We start from the raw sequence: 22,978 nt of genomic DNA, 5'->3' as shown, positions 1-22,978 counted from the left end.
TTGAAGTCGCTTGTGAGCTAATTCAATATCACCGCCAAGACAGTGCGTGCATGTGTGTGATGTCATATTGGGCGTATTTATGAATCACTCTTTCTACCCTGACAATACGGCTGCTGATTTGGCAGTCAGCATGGCATGAAACTGCCCCTCAACATTGACTGATTTGCACCTTATGGATCTTAAATGATTGAGTGTAATAAATTTTGGTGGTATACAATGAGACAGAGAGAGAGAGAGCAAGAGTGCCAGTGAGCGAAGGGAGAGAGAGTAACAGTCAATAGCCGTTTTCACATCAGCCCGATGTTTCGAAATAGCGTGCTATTTTCTGACTCTTGGGAAATTAACCAGATCACGAAACAGCACGCTACTTGATAATGTGAATACAAATTAGCACGCTAATTGATCAAGAAAATTTCTCGCATCCAACTCTGGAAATTTCCGAAATAGCAGGATAATTAATGCGAACTGGCACGCTATTTGATAATGTTCAGGCTGATGTGAATAGGAAAAAAAATAGTGCGCTAATTTGCGATCGCGAAAAATATCTCGGGCTTGAATTTTTATCGGGCTGATGTGAAAACGCCTAATGATACCTATCAAATGTAGAGTTTTCCTTTTGTTATGGCTTGCAAACATGATTAGTTGGTGTAACATGTTGAAGTTGCTACCAGGGCCCCGTTTCATACAACTTGTTGTAAGTGACAAGTTGTTATAGTTGTGACAAGCTACTGAAATCCTTGCATCTGATTGGCTGAGAGCAAATTTGTCATAGAAATGTGGCAGTTGTCACTGATAACAAGTTTTATGAAACGGGCCCCAGGTGTGACATGATCACAGACATAATGGAGACTTCATTGCATCATGGCACAGATTATTCACACACGTCATGACATTGTATTGTAGCACCCATGAGAGAGTTTGCAACCAGATGTACAGTACGCACAAAACACAACCCCTTTTTAACTGTGTTTTTTAATCTCACTGAGTTCCTAATTCTTCTGAACATATCTCTTCATTTCTAATCACTTTTATGTGTCTTTATAAACCATGAAATCTTATCTTGTCAATGTGGCAAACAGAATGTTGATGTCTTTCCACACTGCAGTGAATCATTCTTTTCACAATGTATTTTCTATTCACTGAATTATATATGTCTCTGAAACCTTCTCTTTGTATTTGTATACTCAATCAATTTAGGTCATGTAATTAGATGTATTATGCCTTTTCTAGCTCTCTCTGATACTTACACAGAGAGGAACAACTCTTCTTCTTTTGCTACAACTCTGTCCCTATAGCCATCTTCCTAAATATATTAGTGCTTTCCATTTCTTGGTCTCTCCCTCTCTCTCATTCTATTTCCAACTCTCCCTTTCTCCTTTATATTTCTACACAATCATTCCCAATGCTCTGTGACAACTGTGTATTACATACTTAATATCTTCTTTCTTTTTTTTTTACCTCATCCCCTTCCCGAGAGCTCATTTGTGTCTATTCCCATACTTTACTCTACATTCTGCTTTTCTTCATTTCTCCTCCTGTCACTGACAATAACTGCATCCCCATTAATCTGTCTAATAGCTGACAAACTGTCATGTTGCCACGGCAACAATCATCACACCAGAGATGCAGCCATGCCAGGCTGGATACAAAGGCCATCTTCATATTAATATGGGCTGGAGAACTTACTTCCGTTTGGTCACCGCCACGATGGTTGTGTGCTTGCTCGACTTTGTGGCTCGCAATGACCTGTGATATGTTGAGGAGAAACCGAACACATAACACACATGAGATGCAAACACAACCTGCATATATCATCAGAAGTCATTAAGTTATTAAGACAATGTCATATACTTAATAATAGCTTGAGATAAAAGAACCCTGGAAGAGAATTATGATGATGATGATATCACACCCTAGAATTGCTTTCATGAAAATAGGGTACAGATTTCAATTTCAATTTATTTTCACATTTCTCACAAATAGCACAAAAAAGTATAATTACACAATACGAAAATCATACAAAACATAAATTAGATGAAACTTCACTGGAATGTACAAAAGTTTGTCTTGGTTTAAACACAAGGTCTGCATACATGAGAGCTGAGCTATGGTCATAATGTGAGAAATATGATGGGGCCTGCATAAAAGCAAGCTTGTGCAGCCGCAGGTCCTGTAATAAATCAGATTAGGGGAACTAAAAAATACAGATATTTTTTAGACCATACTATAACTGGGGGAACCGATTACAACAAAAACAACAAGAAATATGTTCAAATAAATGTTACTAGATAAAATACAGAAAGACCACATGTTGCAACAATATCATTACCTACTACAAGTAAGGACATTGGGAGAGCAACGACTGAGATAGTTAAGAGTCCAATGGGTGTGAAGGTATAGATAATGGCGTAACAGTATGGCATAAATACATAATTTAAAGGTATCAGTGAAAAAGACAATGAGAGATGGTGGTGGCAATAATGATTGTAATACTGATAATCATGATATTACATACATGTACCCCGTCTGTAAACCCACTTGGAGGCATTGAGGCCATCTCTGAAGTACAGTACTCGCCGCATAATCGGGATAGGCTGGGAATAGCAAAAACGGTCCCTTTAACGCAGGGTGCCCGATTTTGCGACGAGCACGCACCATACACTCACGGCATCAAAGATTCATACTGCACAAGTATATTGTATGCACCACTCCACTGTACACATACCCCTCCCCCTATGATCTCGCACCGACAGTAGAGAAATCTTGCTTTGTAGGTAGGCTACTGTATGTGTATTGATAAACAGCAATGGATACAAAATCTTTGTAAAGTTCTTTTGATTTTTGATATCTTTTTTTGTGTAAAATGCATGAAAGAAAAATAAATATTGCTTGAAAAAATAGTGTCTCGCTTATCAGAGGTCATTGCCCGATTGTCCAGTGAAAATAGCATCCACTGGAAATGTTCCTGGGAGGCGTACATCATTTAACCAACGCTCCTGATTATCATGTGCCCAGTTATGCTGTGATTACTGTATCAATAATCGCATCCAGTAGAAAAATGGAGATAGTATGTAAATTTGCAACACATATTAAAGGCATGATTTACTGTTTGCAGATGAAACAAAAACCCAGCATTAATGCTTTAAAATAGTTCTAAAAAGTGAGTTAAGGATAGAAACAACCAATGTAAAAATTTGAACCACTATGATCGATGTTGAATTTTGTTAAATATACAAAATATGAACAACAGTTATAATAAAAATGTTTCCAGACTGAACAGTCTGCAGCTATGATTTAATGAGAAGAATACTGATATCACCTAATATATTTTAGGCTTTATTGCAAAAAATTGTATATGGTAGGATGTTTTGTGATACAACTGACCTACACATATATGCATCAATAGTGATATCTTGAACATCTTTTAAATCACTGCTCCCACACTCTTCCAGAAGCATGAATTCACAAATTCCAATCGGTATTGACAGATTCTAGAAAATCAACAAGTGCAGAATAAATGAAGAAGTACTGCACTGGTGATAGCACAAGTAATTACGCACTGGACAACAAGTACTTCAGTCGCCTCCCCTGGCTTACGAAATTTTATAATTTGTTACGTACATGTTATGAAACAGGCATTTGATGGGCATCTTCATATCCAATTTAAGATAGTGAAAACAGGAGACCTTTTACGGAAGTTGGGAGACATAATAGAGAAGTACCCATTATCTCAACTCCAGGCCAAGTGAGGGAACAATCGAATATGATAGAATTGCACACTTCAGTCAAAGGAGGAATTCAATAAGTGTATTTTCTTGGGAATAAGGGTGTCAGGTTGCGAAGGAAATCAAATCTTTTATTAAAATTTTCTGTACACTTTCACAGGAGATCTTCTTTTTTCTTTCTTTTTTGCTTGAAAGTTTCACTTTTTCTTAATGTTTCAAAATTCTACACCAAATGAAAATGTTTCTTATAACATCCATAAGCTGGTGCAAGGCTGTTTGTGACCAGGCTTGGAGCTAATTTGTGCAAGGCAATATCAGCTACAGAAACTGAATTTAAAGAAGCATTTTGTTCATCACATAGCTCATACTGCATGTTTACATACAAACTGGAGATAATTGTTGATATGAAGGTATCATAAAGAGCCGATTATCGGGAAGTAACTAAATAGTCTTTCACATCTGACATAGGCTGCGTTTATCTAACTTGAGAGAGAGAATCATGTTTCAAAATGCGTTTGGAATCATGTTCGCGAATGTGGTTTGAAACGCGATTCTCGGGGTGCAGTGTTTATCTATCCATCATACGATTGCGATTCGAGTGTTGTCACTGCGCAGCTGCTGTGCGCTGTTCGACCCAAGAAGTAAAGGTCAACTGCATACCACCAAATATGCCTCATCATTCACACACAACTAATAGGCCCGTGCACACACAACGAAAATCGAAATTACAATCGCGATCCAAATTTCAGTTTTTTTTTTTGACCGTTCATACACAAGGAAAAATCGCACTTCGCAGCAGGGAAAGAACGATCAGTGGCCAAATTGCGCATGCGCGTAACTTGCATGACCGAAGACTGACCCCACGGTCCCAATAATGTTGACGTTCACGCGCTACGAACGATGGGATCAAAAATACCGATTTCCGAATCTCGATCGCGCTCACACACACGACGCTTGGCAAAATAATTGCGATTATTCTGAAAAATCGCACTAATAGTGCGAGTTGGATCGTGATTAGGATCGCGAAAATTAGTGAAATTTTCTGTCCACACTGGAAAAAATTTCGAAATTTTGATCGCAATAAGAAAATCGATTTTTAAATCGCACTTTTTCCCTTGTGTGTGAACGGGCCTATTGGGTAGAAAACACAACCAAAAACAGCCGCGAGTTGATCTTGAGATATAAACGCATTTCAGAATGGCATTGCGTTTATCTACTCACAGAAAGACTATCATGGTCTCAAACGCATTTCAAAACGCCCTTTGAATGGCATTTCAAAACAGTGTGCCTAGACGCGTTTGAAAACATGGTTGCATTTACCTAACCCCCGCAAATATGTCAAATGCGTTTAGGATCGTGATTATGCCTCAGAAACTTTTTAGATAAATGCACCCTTCCTTTTGTTCTCTTTTTTGAGAGACCACATCACAGTATTCATCATACTGGGTTGCTTTTTCCTACAGTGAGTGCTCTCATTGCAAATAATAATAGAAAATCCATATAAAGGCCAAGACATAGCACTCAAGCCTGCAAACTTTCTGAAAATGTTACAGGCTTTTGGCACAAATACCTAGTCAATCCAACGAGACATTGTGATATGTTTGTTAGTGTCAAAAGTTTTCTCTAGCAATGTGAATGAGTCTTCATGCAAAAATATACTGCTAAAGGTCCAAGGGCTACATGTTCAAGGTATGCAAACGTTTCTATGAAATGCATATTTCTATTAATGGCAAAGATGGTAAATAAATTGGAAAAATATAACAAGAAACCCGGGGGCCTCATGCTCACCTGAGTTTCGTAAGTTCATCTTTCATGCATTCTTGTAGACTATTATACCAAAGAACATAGCAAACTTTGGGGCAGTTTTCAGGGCCTCCCAGGGGGCATGGACTCCTATTCAATGACAGTGACACTGGCAAAAATACCTGCCAAGTTTGTCAAAAGTGTGGTCATGTATTTTCAAAAAGAAAATCAATGTGTAAAAATTGGCTCCTAATTCAGTCCTGGCCCTTACGGAGTAACCCCTGGATCTACAATAAATAACCTCGAAAGAATATCTATTAACATTAATATATTTATTCAAAATATTTCTGGTTTTATACAATAATTTGTTGTTGGTGTTTTTGTTTTTGTTTTTTTCCTTTTTTAAGATTCTCCAGTTTAGGGGTTCTGGGGTCCCCTGGTGTGTTCATAGGGGGAAGGGGACATAAGTATTATATTCTCTCATCCTAGTGATAATGCCTGCCACCTTGAGGACAACAGCTCACTTGAGCCTTTTGGCTCAGGTGAGCTAAAAATGTAATCATTCGTTCAAATGGTGAGATTTTAGCAAATTGTGAATCTCGCAGGTATCAAGGAAAAGGAGCTCTAGATAGACAGAACCCTGTCCCTTATCACTATCCTCACAAGGTTCTTATCAGATTGCCATTAGAGGCATCACAAATGCGCATTTATATCCAAATTGCTCCATCGCGCTGTTCAGCATGTTCCTAAACAGCCACACTCACTGTCTTTTCAGGCAGAAATGTGTGCAGTTGTGCAGCATGGATAAGGCTGACTGTTCCCATCCTGGAGTCATCCACACTTCGTAGAAATTCACAATTCACTGCCAGGCACAACTATTGATTCATGGACCTGGCTTAAATGCACAGACACACATCAGCTGGTGTGATTTTTGCCAAGGTTCATTATGGAGAGCTAACAGTCAAATTTCTTTCACCATAAAGCACCAGTGAGCCCACTCTAATGGAAGATCAACAAAAAGCACTCACATGCTTCCTGCAGTTCATCAGACACTTCAATTTCAAAAGTTTGCACCTTATTTCAGTTAAGAATAAAAATGGTACTGATATTTCTACTCTACACAGTCATGCTGTAAACTCGCTTCAAGCTCACACGCAGCTCTCCTTATACAACCAAAGCAATATTGATAAGAAAGAAAAATTGCAATATGTTGAACAATGACAAACTTACACACAAACTGCAGCATAATTATTACCAAGGCATTTGCAAGTTTTGTTACTACTTGCAGTGAATAGGTTACTCAAACATATCCTCATATGGGAGTTGTAGTTGTGTATTATGATGCATCAGTCTTTAGAAACATGTAATGCCAGCTATAAGATGTCACATATTTGGGGGATGGGGGGGGGGGGGGGGCTTTTACTGGTTTGAGCATTTACCAGGAATCATTTACTGTATAATCTGTTATTTTTGCATACAGATTTATCTTAACAAATGAGGAGGTCACTGACATTTTTCTGAGATGCTGTTTTTGCGAATTGACACCAAGGCTATCGTAAGTGCAATATCATCCTAGCGCATGGCAGTATTTTCATGTGTTATTAAATTCGTGGTCCAAAAATAATTGGTAAAATTCGTGAAAATTACACCATCGCAAAAATGACAGCTTATACAGTTTATGTACTTGCTTTTTCACAATTACTTTCTAGTCCTTTTCAACATAGAGAATATCATCCAAGACTGTTTTATGTCATATTATGATATCATGTCACACATTACCACTTTGCATGATAAAAAGCTTATCTAATAGTTCATGAGAAAGAATTTGCTGAAAAGAGGCAATTACAAAGTATACCTTGTTTGTTGGCTGCTTTTAATAGTTCATGACTGTTATGACTATATATATATATATATATATATATATATATACATGCCAAATGAATCAAGAGAATTTGTGACTACAGTATATGTCTTAAACTATTTATGCCTTTTCAAAGTGAGTACCAAAATTCATAAAGTTGCAGGTCCACCTTTATTTTTTCCCAAATTTCTTCAGCATTTGTTTGTATGTTTTGTTTTGTTTGTTTGTTTATTTGTATGGTTTGCTGCCTATGTCATGTGTATGTGCCTTTGTCATAAACATTCTGACTTCATCAAAAACATACAAAATGTGCAAAAATGTGATAATGCAAAACATGCAGACAACCAAATGAAAATTACCTGTACATAGGCTTTAGCATCTGGATTTAAAGGGGATGGCTAGTAACCGATCAGTGGGAATCAGTGGGAATGCTGCGAGGGATGATTGTTCCAATCCTCGTGGGATTCATTTAAGAGTACATTATATATCTACTGTTGTGTGAAAATTACTTGCTTCAGAATGGTCTCATATTCAAGTAATGTGCAGATTAATGCCCCGTCACTGACCAGGCACGCTAACCTGGAAACATTAAACTGCACATTACTTGAATATGAGACCATTCTGAAGCAAATAATTTTCACACAACAATAGATACATAATGTACTCTTAAATGAATCCCACAAGGATTGGAACAATCATCCTCCAGCATTTCCACTGATTCCCACTGATCAGTTACTAGCCATCCCCTTTAAGCCTCCACATTAACACAAACACACACACACAACATCTAAAGACAGAGATGCCAAATGTTACCTTGTTTCCAAGTTTTTGTACTGTTTTTAGTCAGAGATACTGTAGATTTTATAGAAAATACTATTTGTCCCTAATGTCATTACAACACATGTCTGTTGCAGAAAAGGTAAAATACCATTTTCTACCAAAAGTACACCTTTTAAGCCCTCAGAATACTGCAACGCTGTATACAAGGTTGGCATCCCTGTAAAGAGCATTGTGTTAAGTGTGTATGTAGATTTTCAGCAAAAACAAAATAAAAAGAAACAAAAACAGTATTGATAATCTATTGATTGGACATTATCAATCCTGGGGGGTGTTTCATAAAGCTGTTCTTAAAGTTACAAACGACTTAAGCATGACTGGTGATCACTTCTTGTGCTGAATTATTGAAATTCTGATAAGTAGAGCACATCAGAACTGATCACCAGTCGTTCTCAAGTCGTTTGTAACTTTAAAGGGACTGTACAGTACTGGTTGAGGTGGGGATTCATGTTTTGAACATTCCTAAGTGAGTTAAAGAGAAAGCTCTTATGAAATATGAAAGAGCATGTAATTTTTAACTCAGAAGGATTCACCATTAATTTAATGAAAATTGGTTTTCAAATGGCTGAGATATCCAATAAAGTGATAATAATAAAAGGCGACAGGCCACACCTTTTATTAGGATCTCTTTGTTTCACCTTGTTTTTGGATATCTCAGCCATTTCAAAACCGATTTTCATCAAGTAGACTTTTGATACCCCTTAGAATTGCATGCTCTTTGACATCTCATAGAGTGGTTTCTGAATATCTCGCAAAACGTTTAAAGCTAAATCCTCACCTCAACCAGAACTGTACATACCCTTTAAGAACAGCTTTATGAAACATACCCCTCATGTAACCTAAAAAGCCTAACGTAATGCTGTCATAACATTTTGAAGCAGGTTCTGCAGAAAGATCTCTGTCTTGTAAATAGTGAGGGTAGGCAGGACCAAGACAGTACTACAATGTCATTTTATAAGCTGTATGGGGATGTTACCGGCTACAGGTTATTATATCTAGCTATAACCTGGCTGGCAGCAATCTGTAATCCTGCCTAGACAGGGACGGGTTCCACGAAACTAGTGTCATCACACATCCACCTTTATGTAAAGGCAGGTATGTAAACATACAAATGCATTGGAAGGTAACAAACAAACAAGTTAACACACCGCTGTTTTCCACAAGAGACAGCAAAGCAACTGTACTACAGCTGTTTGTGAAAGTAAACTCAAACCAAACCAGCCAGATTGCAACATTTCTCCTTGTTTTCACCTGTTCCAGCACTGTTGTACAACTTGGCTAACAGTCTTGAAGTTTACCAATTTCATCAATTGAAAAGTCTTGAAGTTGGGAAGACAATCTTATCAATGCAGTAATCCATGGGCAGGAATCAATTTTCTCCATTTGATCAAAACAATGCAAAATCATCCTTCATATTAAATGTCCACACCATTTGAAACCAGTAATATGAATAATTGCAAGTAACAGATTCACAGCTCCTAAGTCATTAAAGTTGATAATGTGCATGACGCAAACTATATTTCGTGTTAGAAACAGAATTTGATATGGTCAACAAAATGAGACATTCGTAAAATACCAAAAAAAAAAAAAAAAAAAAAGCAGAGGGGATACTTAAGTTTTGGGACACAGCTCACACATCTTGTCTGTTTACAAATAAAAAAGCTACTGGAGCAACTCACATCTCGGTATTTTGATGCTGAGGATCATTATATTGTTTTTGTTTTAATATATTATCAGTTCATGTGTGCAACAAGGAAACGTCAGCTACTATTAAAAGTATGCTAATGGTGCAGACCCCATTACTGTCTGAATTGCAAACACGTAACCACAGAAAGGCATTATGTATCTGCTTTGAATAGGAGCATGTGCAGTATTTGAAAATGTCCCAAAATTGTCACGTTCTAGCTGGTGATGGCACTCCAAGAGCCCTGCGAAGAAAAAATATATCATTGGAGGCCTTTCCGTCCGGTCACGTGAAACACCATCAATGCTAAAAATGTCCATTTTATGAGGCAGTGTCTGCTTTCACACCGAATCTAGCCGCATTCACACGCATTCAAAGAATCTGTTTTTCACAACTGATTTTAGCAACACGATGGGTTTATTCTTGTGCGTGGACACATGATACAAAAAAAAAAGAAAGATAACTCCCAAGATGTGTATCACAATAAAAGATCAATCCACCTAATTTTTGTTAACTCTTGTGATGACAAGCCCTGCACAACATGTAAAGAAACCACCAATTTTTTTTTTTTTTTTTTTTTAATCCCACAATGCAACTAGCTTCACTACAATGTAGGTCTGCACACTTGGGTTTGAGTGCCCAGGGTTTGCAATGCCTAGGCATAAGCACTCAACTATTAGATTCAAAGCCTTTCATTCAAGTCATTTTCTTATTTTTATTACCTTTTTTTGGGGGGGTGGCGTGTGTGAACTGTGGCAAATAAAACTGCTTTTTGCAAAATGATGCAAAAAGTGATAACTCCTGTGTGAGAAAGCAGGTAGTGCCTCCTTTCCAATCAAGTTCCTGAAAGACATTTCACTCATATATGCTTGAATAGTTTATGGAGTGGGAATACACACAAATGATCAAGTCTCCCAAGCAACTGCATACTGCAAGTGTCATGCTCTCCAACAGCTGTGCCGCAAACTCAATGGCCTGTTCATCAAATATGCAGATCTTAGTACACATGCATGTAAGAGCACATACATTCTACATCATTGTGTACATGAAATATCACTCACACACACACACACACACACACACACACACACACACACACACACACACATAATATATATAACGTAATACATACTTGTATACCTATGTCAAAATTGACATTTACTATTTTCTCAGGTGGTCATTTTGGGCCACTAAAATAATCTAATTTGTAATGATGGTGGCCCCAAATTAAGTGTTGTGGCGCTAAATAAAAGGAAAAATAGCAATCTATAAACAGAATCTCAGTTGCCTGATTGGGCCATCAAAAGATTAGTGCTTTTTGAAAAATTGGTGGCCAAGTATTAATTCACCTGCCAATGTCGAGGCCTGGACTATAAAACTGGAAGTTTTCACACACATGAAATTTTCGCTAATTTTGTGAGGAGCCAAGATTCACGCAAATTGAAATGGAACGAAAGTTCTTGTCTACACTATGCATCATCAATGCCAGTGGCAATTTGTGAAAATTTCATGACCTGAATATTTCTGGTCTTAATACACATCCACAGAGCACTGTTCACTATTTGTCAGTGGAAGTGAATGAAGGTTAAGCTATGTTCTGCCTCATTAAACAGGTTTTGGGGACCTAGCCATTTTTGTTCAGATTACAGGCACCTACCCACCATCTAGTAAAACTGAACTTGAAAATACCTCCAGAGTGCAACTGGTTATTCATGGTAAATTCATGGCAAATTCATGATAAATTGGTATATCATTACCACTAGTTTTAAGTTATTGCTTGAATGCTTCATCAAGTTAGTTCCCGATTTCTAGAAACTACACTGAAGCATTGTACTGAATTAAAATCAAACCTATCTCACTACAGATTATGTAACAGAACAGAGAATCAAATTCATTGTTCCTTTGTGCTCTGCACAATAGGCACTAATGCACACACTTGCCCAGTATCTCATAGATGTCATATTAGACCTGTAACTTGAACAAGCATGACAATAATTAAGGTCACCACTTCATGATGTTTTCCTACAGTAAAAAGTGCCTGTTTTCAAGAGTGAACATTCTCACACAGCCATTACAGAACTGCCTGTAGAAGTGGGCTATTAAAGGTACTGTTTAACATTGGGATAAGTGATTTTAAAATGTTTAAGATATCACATTTGAAGCATTATGTGTAGGTCAGTTGTAACACACAACATTCTATCATGTAAACATTTTGCAATAAGACCTCAGGGGATCAGTATTTTTCTCATTAAACCATAACTGTAGACGGTTTAGTCCAGAAGCATTTTTATTATAACTATTGTTCACATTCTGTATAATTAACAATTAGTTATACCGATTCAAATTTTTACATTGGTTGTTTCTCTCCCTAACTTACATTTTAGAAGTATTTTGAAGCACTAAAGCTGGGTTTTTATTTCATCTGCAAATGGTAAATAATAACTTTAAAACAATGTGTCAGTAGCAAAGGCCCAAGTCCTAGCTAGCAAAAAAAAAAAAAAAAAAAAAAAAAAGACCTGGTGATCCCAGAGAAAAACAATTAGCCACAAAAAGCATCAACTTTTGAAGTGGTAACTGGAGATACATAGAATCCATTGCTCGTGACTGCATGGCTGCATATCGGACGCCAATGAGATAAAAGTGCCGTGTGAGTGATCTGGCAGGAGAATGAATTATTCATCTCACAAAAGATGAATGAGGTGTTGAGTACCACTTGACACACGAAGCAAAATACAAACGCAGGTGCAGATGCTACCACGATCATGCCACAAAGGGTATTGTTTAATGGTGTATCTTGTTTTATATTGTTTTTCGGGGGAGGGGGGGGGGGTATTATTTTCTATGGTGACACGACACTTGCTCCTGCAACATTATTTTGCTCTGGTTTTATTTTCTCCAAGGACTTAGGGTTATGGTTAGGGCTGTGAGAAAGTTTCAGTTTTAGTTTCATGTGAGGATTAGGATTCGGGTTAGGGTTATGTTTGTGGGTAGAATTTATGTTTGACTGAGCATGCAGATATTTCATGGGAGCAATCATCGCAGGAGCATACGTCAAGGAACCCTTTTCGACATGAAGGTCTCATCTGGGGTTAGATATAACATGTTCTGAGTCAAAAGAAAGGGTTCTCAATGAAAGGAGAAAACGAAATGTAGGACAGACAGATCGACAATCTGAATACTGTAAAACATGATATTTTTGGCGGCATGAAATTTTCACGAATTCGAGCTGACGGCCTTTTTCACTGCATGAAATTTTCGCAAGTTGCCTCTAACATTCAATTTAATTTCACAAATCTTGGCTCTTGCAAAATTTACAAAATTAAAATGCATGCATACATTCCTCATTTTACAGTAGCATTATTCCTCCAGCATCATTCAGGGCACAGGCCATAAAAAGGGATTTTTTTTTTTTTTTTTAAACGAAACACAATCACAACACATGTCAGCTGTATTGACACAAACTTAAATGTAAAAATATTGCAACCAGCCCCTTGATCTAAATGTTCTTTACAGAAGCAATACAAGCTACATGTAGATTGCACAAATGAGCTTGTACGGTGTGTGTCAAAATAAGCAATGTAAATCTCCATGAATTACTCAGTAATTCATTTCTCCACAGGCGGTATACAGAAGGGAATGTAATCTTAGAGTTTACCAGTAAAAAAAAAAAAAGAAACAAACAACAACTAAGAAGAAAACATTTGTTTTATGATCTCAGAGATGCCTAGTATGATCACTCAAAATGTTCAAAGTTTGCCACTGAATATCACTTGCACGGACAGTCATAATAAAATATATTTGTTTTAATTCTTTAAAAAAAAAAGGAAAAAAGTTTTCCTACATCATGCCAGGATCCAGCTGACAGAGAAGAGAATTCGTCTGCGGATCTGGAATAACTGGAAACAAAGGTCAAAGATGGTGCGCGCCAATTACTACCTGATGGAGATGAATCGACCACCTGCAAATACAATTACGGGATGCATCTTCTCTCCCGTCAACCTACACAACACCCTCGATAATCACATCTCTGGCTGTGTCTAGACTCTATGGCTCTCTTCCATAATAGTTCTTTTCTAGCAGTGTACATTATCACAAAAATTCAAGCAGTGCGGAAAGACCACAGGGTGTGAATTATCCTAAATTGCTCACTGATTTCATATTTTCTTTTTTTTTTGGGGGGGGGGGGTAAATTTTGTTGGCAAGGCCAGATGAGAATCTTATTTTGGCTGAAATACGCATTCCGACTTGTCTTCAATTCGTGCACTGCGTAGGAATTGCGTGACAGATATATGTGATGTATTGCAGCATACGTTTCAGAAAACAGGTTCAGTGTCTCAGTATGTGAGAATTTCTACACTATCTGGTATCGTACGGATGAGTGAAATATTCAGCAAATTTCAAGTCAATGCAATATGATGTTGCTCTACAAATTAATGCTAAACGTGTACGTGTATCTGTGGACTAAACCAATGTTGCTGACTTCACTTTCTTTATATACTAGTAATTAAAAAAATCATTATATCCTTAAATAACGAGAGAAAAAAAAAAGTGTCCACATAGTAGACCTGTGTATCTTACAGTTACAGTAATGCAAACAACTTTAATTCTGCTTTAAAAAGCATAAAATTTTATTGTAGATAATACATCTGTACTATAAATACACATGTATGCACATAGCATACAAATTTTGATTAAGATCAAAGGTACATTGTTATGTATACCCAGTATACTATGATAATGATGATCATAATAGCATACACAGAATATGTAATATAGATTATTATGAAATTCTTTATATAATTATGCAATCTACAGAACAAATTATAACATAATATCATGCTTATGGCACATTGTGGTGCATATTATGTAAATAATTGAGAGACCACTACCTATGGGTATAGCATCAATCTGACATAGCTGAATGAAGAATCTTACATACAAACTTCCCTCGTATCAATAATGAGCTAGCCAGGGATGGTTGAGGTTACTATAGTAACACACCTCGGGAAGGTCTTTAAGCAACACATTGTGCACACATTGTTACTCCATGTTGCGAGTACTACAATATTTGTATCTATGTTACCTTGTGTTTCATCTCTACCAGAATGTCCAGGTAAAGTCTTTTAGAACAGGGTATTAGTTGCATTTATAAAATGGGTTCAAGAATGTAGCCAATCAGAAGCTTTTGCATGCACAGGTGTGCAAAAAGTGTGTATTAGCAAAAAAGGATAACTGCACGGCATGTTCTCCTTAGGTAAGTTACAGATTGCTCTGTGTATGTGCACTACAAATTGTAATTGTACTCCAGGCACGAACCCGAATTACTGTGATTCGCACAGTTGTCTGCACAGTGGAGAGGGACCCCATTGTGTTGAAGCATCAAGTTTTACCAGCTGATATCATACGTCATAGACCCATTTCATAAAACAAATAATGCACAAGTTTACATTCGTGATGCTGCAGCTCAACTGCATCTACACTAATGCATTCTCAGCTGTGCATTATTTGTACAACAGCACACTGCAGAGTTAATTACGCACGTACATGTTACATGTGTATTACAGTGACAAAACCTTGTGATGTACCTAACTTTCATGATTATCTTTGCGTTATGTATAGAAAGGACAAACATCAAGATTTCTGATGTTGTAATATAGTGCAATAAGAAGTGGCCTCTGAGTCAGTTCAGGGTTTATAATATTGTGGTTAGCCTCTCTGTCTCCCAAACAGCCTTGTCAGATGCCTCCCAAGCTTTTTCTTTCCCCCCTGCCATCCCAAGTCCAATCAATGGGGATAACATGCAGTGTAAAATCTCTATCATGCATAAAAACATCAGAAAATATAATGAAGCAAATCCAAAACATTTTTTTTTTTGTCTTCTTAGCTCTGTTTCTAGTTTTTACTAGCTCTGTACTTGTTTAACAACAACAAAAAAAAACACCTAATAATTCCACGTTCAATGAGTTATCAACAAAGGAGTTCATGTTACAATATTTTTGTCTGTAAATCAACTACCATAAAATGAATATATGACAGTTTCTCATGAAATTCACTTTCCTCCGTTAAATCACCCTCACTGCCTCTGAGAAAGTCACTTCTCCATTTCCGTGCTGCCTTCGTGCGCAATTTATCATCAGTAATGAGCAGATTACGTATCCGCTACATTTTTTTTTTCCTTTTCCCCAAAACAGAGCTTCTCATTAAACACTCAGCAAGACCTACATCTCAACTTGCAGAGCATGCCATCTGCCTACAGATCAGATAATGCAGTCACTTGATATCGGCCAGATGTAGACTTGCACGCTGATGTTAACAAAAATAAAAAGATAAAATTTTCAGTCTAAATGAGAGAATATGATAAAAATGCCATAAAAGACAATTTGCCATTAATCAAAATCAATCACGGCTAGCAACAAGAAGAATATTTTCATTCAAAGATTTACTGCCAGCAGTTTCCAAGGCACACTCTAGAAATTTGCATACCGTACATGTACACTATAATCATTCCCCCCCCCCCCCCCTTTAGTGGAACTTGATAAACTTGATAATCGAGAATTCAGCAGCCATCAATAGTCATTCAATCCACATTAACATTTTTTTTAGTCCATGTTGCTTCGTCCATCACACGATAGTCTTGGGTATAGACAAAGAGTTAATCCTACTACGACAAAAATCTCCTATTTGTGGATGTCAAATTGTGCTTAATATGTGAGTTGAGGGAATGCAGCAATATCAACAGAACACATAAGCGAATAATAAAAAAAATTGGACGATCAGTTCAAAAGTTAATTTTGAGGCAGCCATCACTAGATGAGAAGACTGCAACACATTGTGATGTTATGTATGGACAATGACATAAAGAGAATAAAAAGAAAAATCAACATAGTTCACTTTTCCAGCATTATGAACACATGACTTACATGTATAGCTCAGTCAGCAGGGGGAAGAATAATATTTTGAACTATTTCAGCAACAAGTTGAGGGAATGTGTACTTACAATTTTAAAAAAAATGAAATTGTGAGGAATATTCTTTCTCTACATCATTGTACATTATACATGAGCTGAATGAGTTAATGAGAGCCTCTTTTCATTCACCAATGGCTGCATCTTCAAAACTTTACAAATTTGCAGCTTTTGGATGGATTGTCCAACTTTCCTCAAACTTTACTGATGTGTTTTACTAACATTATTTTCCTGTTTTTCAGTTCATTTCAAATCAAATTTTATTTCCAATATCACATTTTTAGTTACGATACAATTTCAAGTAAAACAAATGACAAATGTATTGCAACAATAAGCATACATGTATATAACTATTCATTTGAAGCAATTATATTACTGGAAAGGTAATTTTTTCAATATCATCGTATTATTTTAAAACAATGCCCATATAAATTCTATTTACGTGTGCATACACACTTGCACAGAAATCCTTAGGTGCATCCATTCAATACCAGTATTTGTACATTGTGAATTTTGAAGCTACATACTAGATGTATGTATTTGAACTGCAATGGACACAAAGCTATAAATATTTTCCTTGATGCACTACAATATCGTATGTCCTCTGATTGCAGTAATAAGTGATCTAGATATAAAAAAGACTTTATTTCAGACTAGTCAGCCTCAATCCTTTCATGACAGTGAAACAGGATTGAGCGAAAAAGGGAAAATTGATGAGAGTAAAGTTTCATTAAAAAATCAACAATGTCAGGGCAAATGATGAAAAAAGTGCTACATGTAATAAATGTATAAACTTGCATAAAATTGCATCCATCCAATATACCTACAGGAAATTGTAAGATGTTGAGTATCTACAATTATACTATGAAGCGAGTAGTGCTAAAACTGTCTATGATACAGGGCAGTGCTATGTTACTTTTTCTGGGATGGCACACTCATTTTACAATATTACTTATTAAAGTTGCAATTTCATTAGCCACAGCAATATCATACAGGTAGCATCCTGGATGCTAAAGAATGAGGTAAATGTTTTATAAGCAACAGGAACAATTGTGCATTAAATTACACTCTGTGCAGTTCCATAGTGCAAGGGAGTGAAGGTTATACTATACACAAATACGAGTGCATTCTGTTTAGTGGAGATGCAGTGCACTCTCAGGTCTGACAGCGGAACATGCAAGAGTTGCAGCAGAGTGCATGTTGCACAACACTGTGAACACCCCTGATGCAGTTATGCCTTTTTTCTTTTTTTTTTTCTTTTTTTTTTTTTTTTTTTGCTGCACCCTTTTAGCACTCCTGTGCAGTAGCAAAAAAGTGAAAACACATGATTCATTTCAGTGCTTCTGATTGGCTACATTCTTAACTCATTTTATAAAACACGTAACCCAAAACTTGGTGCTTCACCAAGTGCTGGCATTCCAAGAGAATAGCACATTGACCCATTCAATTCTTGGGAAATCTTGCTGTAGATTGTACTATCATCTTGTATCACTCAGTTGGCTCATCTGAATTTCACTGCTCCAGAGACGCCAACCAAAATGCGTGCATGTTGCATTCACGTTGGAATTAGATTAAATGTGACCCGCTACAACAAAAGGATCCTAAAGTCGCTGACGGCTGAGCTGAGAAGATCAAGTTTGAAGTCAGATTATCAAAATCGGTCAAGAAGATAGGATTTCTGTTTTTGGCATAATTTTGTAGTCTAATGTATCGTCTATCATCTGCCAAAATTTCGAAGCTAAACGATCAAAGGAAAGGCAAGAAAATAGCATTTTTCTGGGCCATGATTTTCTGACTTTCAACGGAACAGAAACATGTCCAAAGAGTTGGATTTAGCGCTGCAGCTAGACTCTGCTCCTAGCAACAAGGGAGTGATCTTATAAGTCAGTGCGTGGCATCCTGGTTACTGATTGGTCATGCGTAGACCACTGTTGCTAAGCTTGAATGAACGTCGCGGAGGTTGCTAGGAGCATACCTTCTACTGTCAAGCGGTGAAAACTGTCTCGCCTCGACTTGATCATGATAGCATCAGAAGGGAAACTTTGAAGACGTTTTTTTCGAAACACTGATTTCCTAACACACTCGACATGTGCTAATAAAATTATTGACATCTCCGCAACTGAGTACTTTTATGAGTCATGTTATATATGACATTAAAGTGGATGAGTAAGGGAATAGCGTCATGTCATTTTCAGATTTGTCCTCCCCTGACTCTCGGATCCTTTTGTTCTGATGGGTCACAAATATCTTCTTGTGCTGTTAAATTTTGTGAACAGCACCCAAGTAGTGCTTCATGAAAATAAATACCTTGTGAAATATATGGTGTATATAGTAATTAACATTAAAAATTATATTAAAGAGACACAGCACTGAAAGAAAAGAAATGTGGTTTTTGGGACTTTGTGAGTCAGGGGTGGGACCAAGCAATTCAAATGGGACGGACGCACCTGCACAGTTCGATGGCATCAAATCCCTTGGAGCTTCGGTGGTCGATGATGATGACATCATGCTGCTTCTCCAGGAAGCACTGCAACGCGTCGGGCTGGTTCCGTACGATGTTGCACTTGTAGCCCCCCTTGTCTGCCGCCCACCAGAAGCCATCACTCTGGGCGTCCTCTTTGGCAAATACCAGCATGATCTGGAAGACAACAGGAGAGTGGCAACCTCTAGCATCGTCGAGGAACAGTTGCGAGGCAAGTTTGAGCAATCCTCTGGTAAAAGGGCACTAACAGGCAGGAATTTTGGTTTCGGTATATGATGAGGAATTCGCCAATCTACCAGTAAACCAACTCTTTAATTTTTCATCTCAAAAATTCCTACTACCTCCACAAAATGACAACATCTGTGCTATCATTCATTGAGTTGACACTAAGATATGTCGCTTGATGCAATTCAATAGATGCAACATTCCAGAGCGATATTTCATTGGTCCCTAAATGCACCCAGTCAAAATCACTGCACAAGTTTGCATGATATATTAATAGCCAGGCTATATCTTCTCATGCATGCAGTTGAGAGCCATTGGAGATGGGACATAGAGCTTGCACAAACAAACAAATCATATTGTTGTTAGGCTAACATGACCCTATATCTCAAATTTTGGTGAAAATCACCTTTTAACTATCAGTTGTCAGATAATCAGTCAAGTGACGTCCTATCCAAATCATAGCTGTCTTACCCTTAAAATGAAGCCACCATGGCATGTCAAAGGAAAGGCTATCCCTTCTGTTATAACAGTGCTTAGGCTGCCATGTTTTATCACTTCCTGAACATTTGACATTTTTGAGATACGGGGTTTTGTCACCCAAACAGTGATACGTTGCCCTGAACAATGGTGTAGGATAAGGAGAGTTTGTTACAATCAAGGAGGCATTTATTAGATGAGACACAATTCAACAAAATACAGCTTAAAGGGATGGTATAGCACTGGTGGAGATGAGGATTAGGCTTTTTTTATCCTAACTCTCTGTGAGATACCAAGAAACCACTTATGAAATAGTATAAAGCATGCCATTCTAAAAGAAATTCAAATTTGATTTTATGAAAATTGGTTTTGGAATGGCCGAGACATCCAAAAACAATGTAAAACAAATAAAAGGTGGGTCCCACCTTTTATTAGGATTGCTCTGTTTTGGGTATCTCAGCCATTTCAAAAGCAATTTTCATAAAATAAACATTTAATTCCTCTTGGAATTACATGCTTGTTCATATTTCATAAGAGGTCTCTCATTATCGTATCCAAAATGTTAGAAAGCTGAAGTTATGTCTCCACCAAAGCTATACGAACCCTTTAAAATGAAGCAATTATAATTTCTAAAGGTTCCACTTCTTCCATGTTGATTCCTGGAGCAACTTCTATGGACCTCCTCTTTCTACCCCTGTAAACACCAACTGCTGTAACAAGCATAAGTTTATGAACATCCTTACCCTTCCTACAAAAGCAGAATAAAACAAAACAAAACATGCTCGCTGAAACAAACCATAAATCATTCATTTAGTCGCTCGTGTTATCAGTATAACATGCTCCAATTTGTTTGGTTTCTCTTGAGCAGCCATGACGCATGGCGTAACCTTCCCAATTCTCCACCAAGTATGGTATGAATGGGAGTATTAAGGTGCAGTGAATACTGCCTTGATGAGAGCAGATGTATACTCTGTACCTGAACCTACTTCCTTTTACCAGTAAATATGACACATGATTTCCTTGACTTATCACAAAAACTGCAATCAAGTGGATTGCTATTAAACTCTTGATGAAAAAAAAAAGTTGTAAAAAGGTCATGTTTAATGTACATATGCATGGTAGCTTTGCTAACTTTCAAGTGCATCTACATGGGGCTAAAACTACCAGTTAATCATCAAAGTTTAAAACTTCTAGTTAATTATGAAACATTGTGTGAATCTAGCGACTGACTGCTTACCTGCATGGTTGGATGTGACAGCCTCATGGGGCCAAGGGATACCTGATTGGCTGACCCCTGCAAAATGGCAAGAAAAGAACAAAAAGATATTTTTTAAAAGGGTCGATCAAGTGATAACCTTGAAACCATACTGATGCTAACAAAGGCAAAGGGCTGCACTAGAACTGTTTACATCATATACTTCGCATGCATGATATTGTTGTGAATCAGGACTTCAACAGACTGCTTTTTTGAATAGTTGAATTTGCAATTGCACACCACAATGGCAGAATGAGAAGCAACTATTATCCCTTTATGAGAGAATCTTCCCAATTATAGCAATTTCCTACCTTTTCATTCCACTATATTGCATCTCTCTCACATGAATTGATATTTCTTGTGAGTTATTGATTTTGTATAAACCAGGTCACTTCAAGAAAAAAGAAAACATCACTGAATAAATGGTTTGTGCAGTATTATACAAATCACTGTAATATTTTCAAATTTTGCAAACAATTAAGACATTCACATGAATTCCACATGTCCATAGCAGAATTGTCTACCCACAGCACTGCATTCTATAAACCATTCTAGGGTACATTCAGAAAATACAAAGAGTATCAATCATTTTATCAAGATCCTTCTGTGCAACCTTCATCCTACATTTCATACAAACATAGTCATAGAAAACAAGGAAATGCACAGAAGTTTGTACATTTACACATATCTGTACAGCAATTAAAAACAAAGATTTATTTCTTCTTCTGAATTTTTTCATATAAACACCAGACACAAGTTTGCAAAATGAGGGTCAGTCTAACCCAGCATAGCACATGTTCTTGGAATATGAGCTACCGAAAAACCAGAAATATTTTTGAATTTCCTGAGGAGCCAAGGTTCATAACATTGAAATGCGTGCAAAAGTTCTTGTCTATACTTAAGTATTGCATGCCACAAGCAATTCTCTGAATATTACATGCTGGGAAAAAAGGCCATCAGCTCCATTTCGTGAAAATTTCATGACTCGAATATTTCTGGTTTTACATTTAGTATCACAGTGTAGTTATTGACACAAGGACGTTGACAAACTAAACATTTGAGATTCTGTATTTGCCTTTCGCTGAAGGTAAGTGCTGAACATTGACATGCACTTGTTCACTTGTGTGCAGCATGTTGCTATAGACGTAAATGGTAATATCACACGTGATGCAAGTCTGACTCAAACAGGAGTTTCACTGTGTGTTTCTCACGGATGTTTGTCTAAGGTGACTTCTGCAGAAATTCCCTGAACATCTTTCTCATTTGGAAAAATAATGACTTATCCATTCTAAGATTACACCAGCTGAGACGGACCTTACAGTAGGTGGCAAGAATGGGCTTGGCAGTTCCATTGTGACTGCATTTGTGCTTCCAACAATACATACATATGTACTGCTTCGGCATCAATGCTGCCAAATGACTTAACGAGCATCATTCAGTGGCCATGTTTGCATTATCAGTCTGTAAATGGCTTGACCATCATCTCTTGTTTCCTTCCCACTTGGCAAGCTTCACTCCATCAGACATGCTTGACCGCATTACATTCAATATTTATGGTGGGGGGGGGGGGAGAGGTGGCCACTGATATGAGATTTCTCCCTGCCTTGTCCAGATTTTGTTTCAGTTTCTCTGCAGAGGTGGCTTTCAGTGGTCTTTCATACAGATCCAGATTTTATCTACAAAATTTGGACTTGCTTCATGCATTACCAAACAAGCAAAAGAAAG

The 22,978-nt window shown here is 37.3% G+C and overlaps 1 protein-coding gene across 1 annotated transcript in view; it reads right to left on the bottom strand.

Annotated features, from left to right (window-relative positions):
* LOC140230469 (high affinity cAMP-specific and IBMX-insensitive 3',5'-cyclic phosphodiesterase 8B-like) overlaps positions 1–22,978 on the bottom strand; it is an 81,106-nt gene that overhangs the window by 40,060 nt on the left and 18,068 nt on the right. The window contains exons 2-4 of the mRNA XM_072310624.1: positions 21,236–21,292; positions 19,262–19,452; positions 1,687–1,746 (exon numbers count right to left, since the gene is read on the bottom strand). Of these exons, the coding sequence (XP_072166725.1) occupies positions 1,687–1,746; positions 19,262–19,452; positions 21,236–21,292 (308 nt within the window). The remainder of the gene's footprint in view (positions 1–1,686; positions 1,747–19,261; positions 19,453–21,235; positions 21,293–22,978) is intronic.

This window comes from Diadema setosum, chromosome 7, assembly GCF_964275005.1.
Source record: "Diadema setosum chromosome 7, eeDiaSeto1, whole genome shotgun sequence".
Lineage (NCBI taxonomy): Eukaryota > Metazoa > Echinodermata > Echinoidea > Diadematoida > Diadematidae > Diadema > Diadema setosum.
This window is presented reverse-complemented; position numbering and strand designations above follow the sequence as displayed.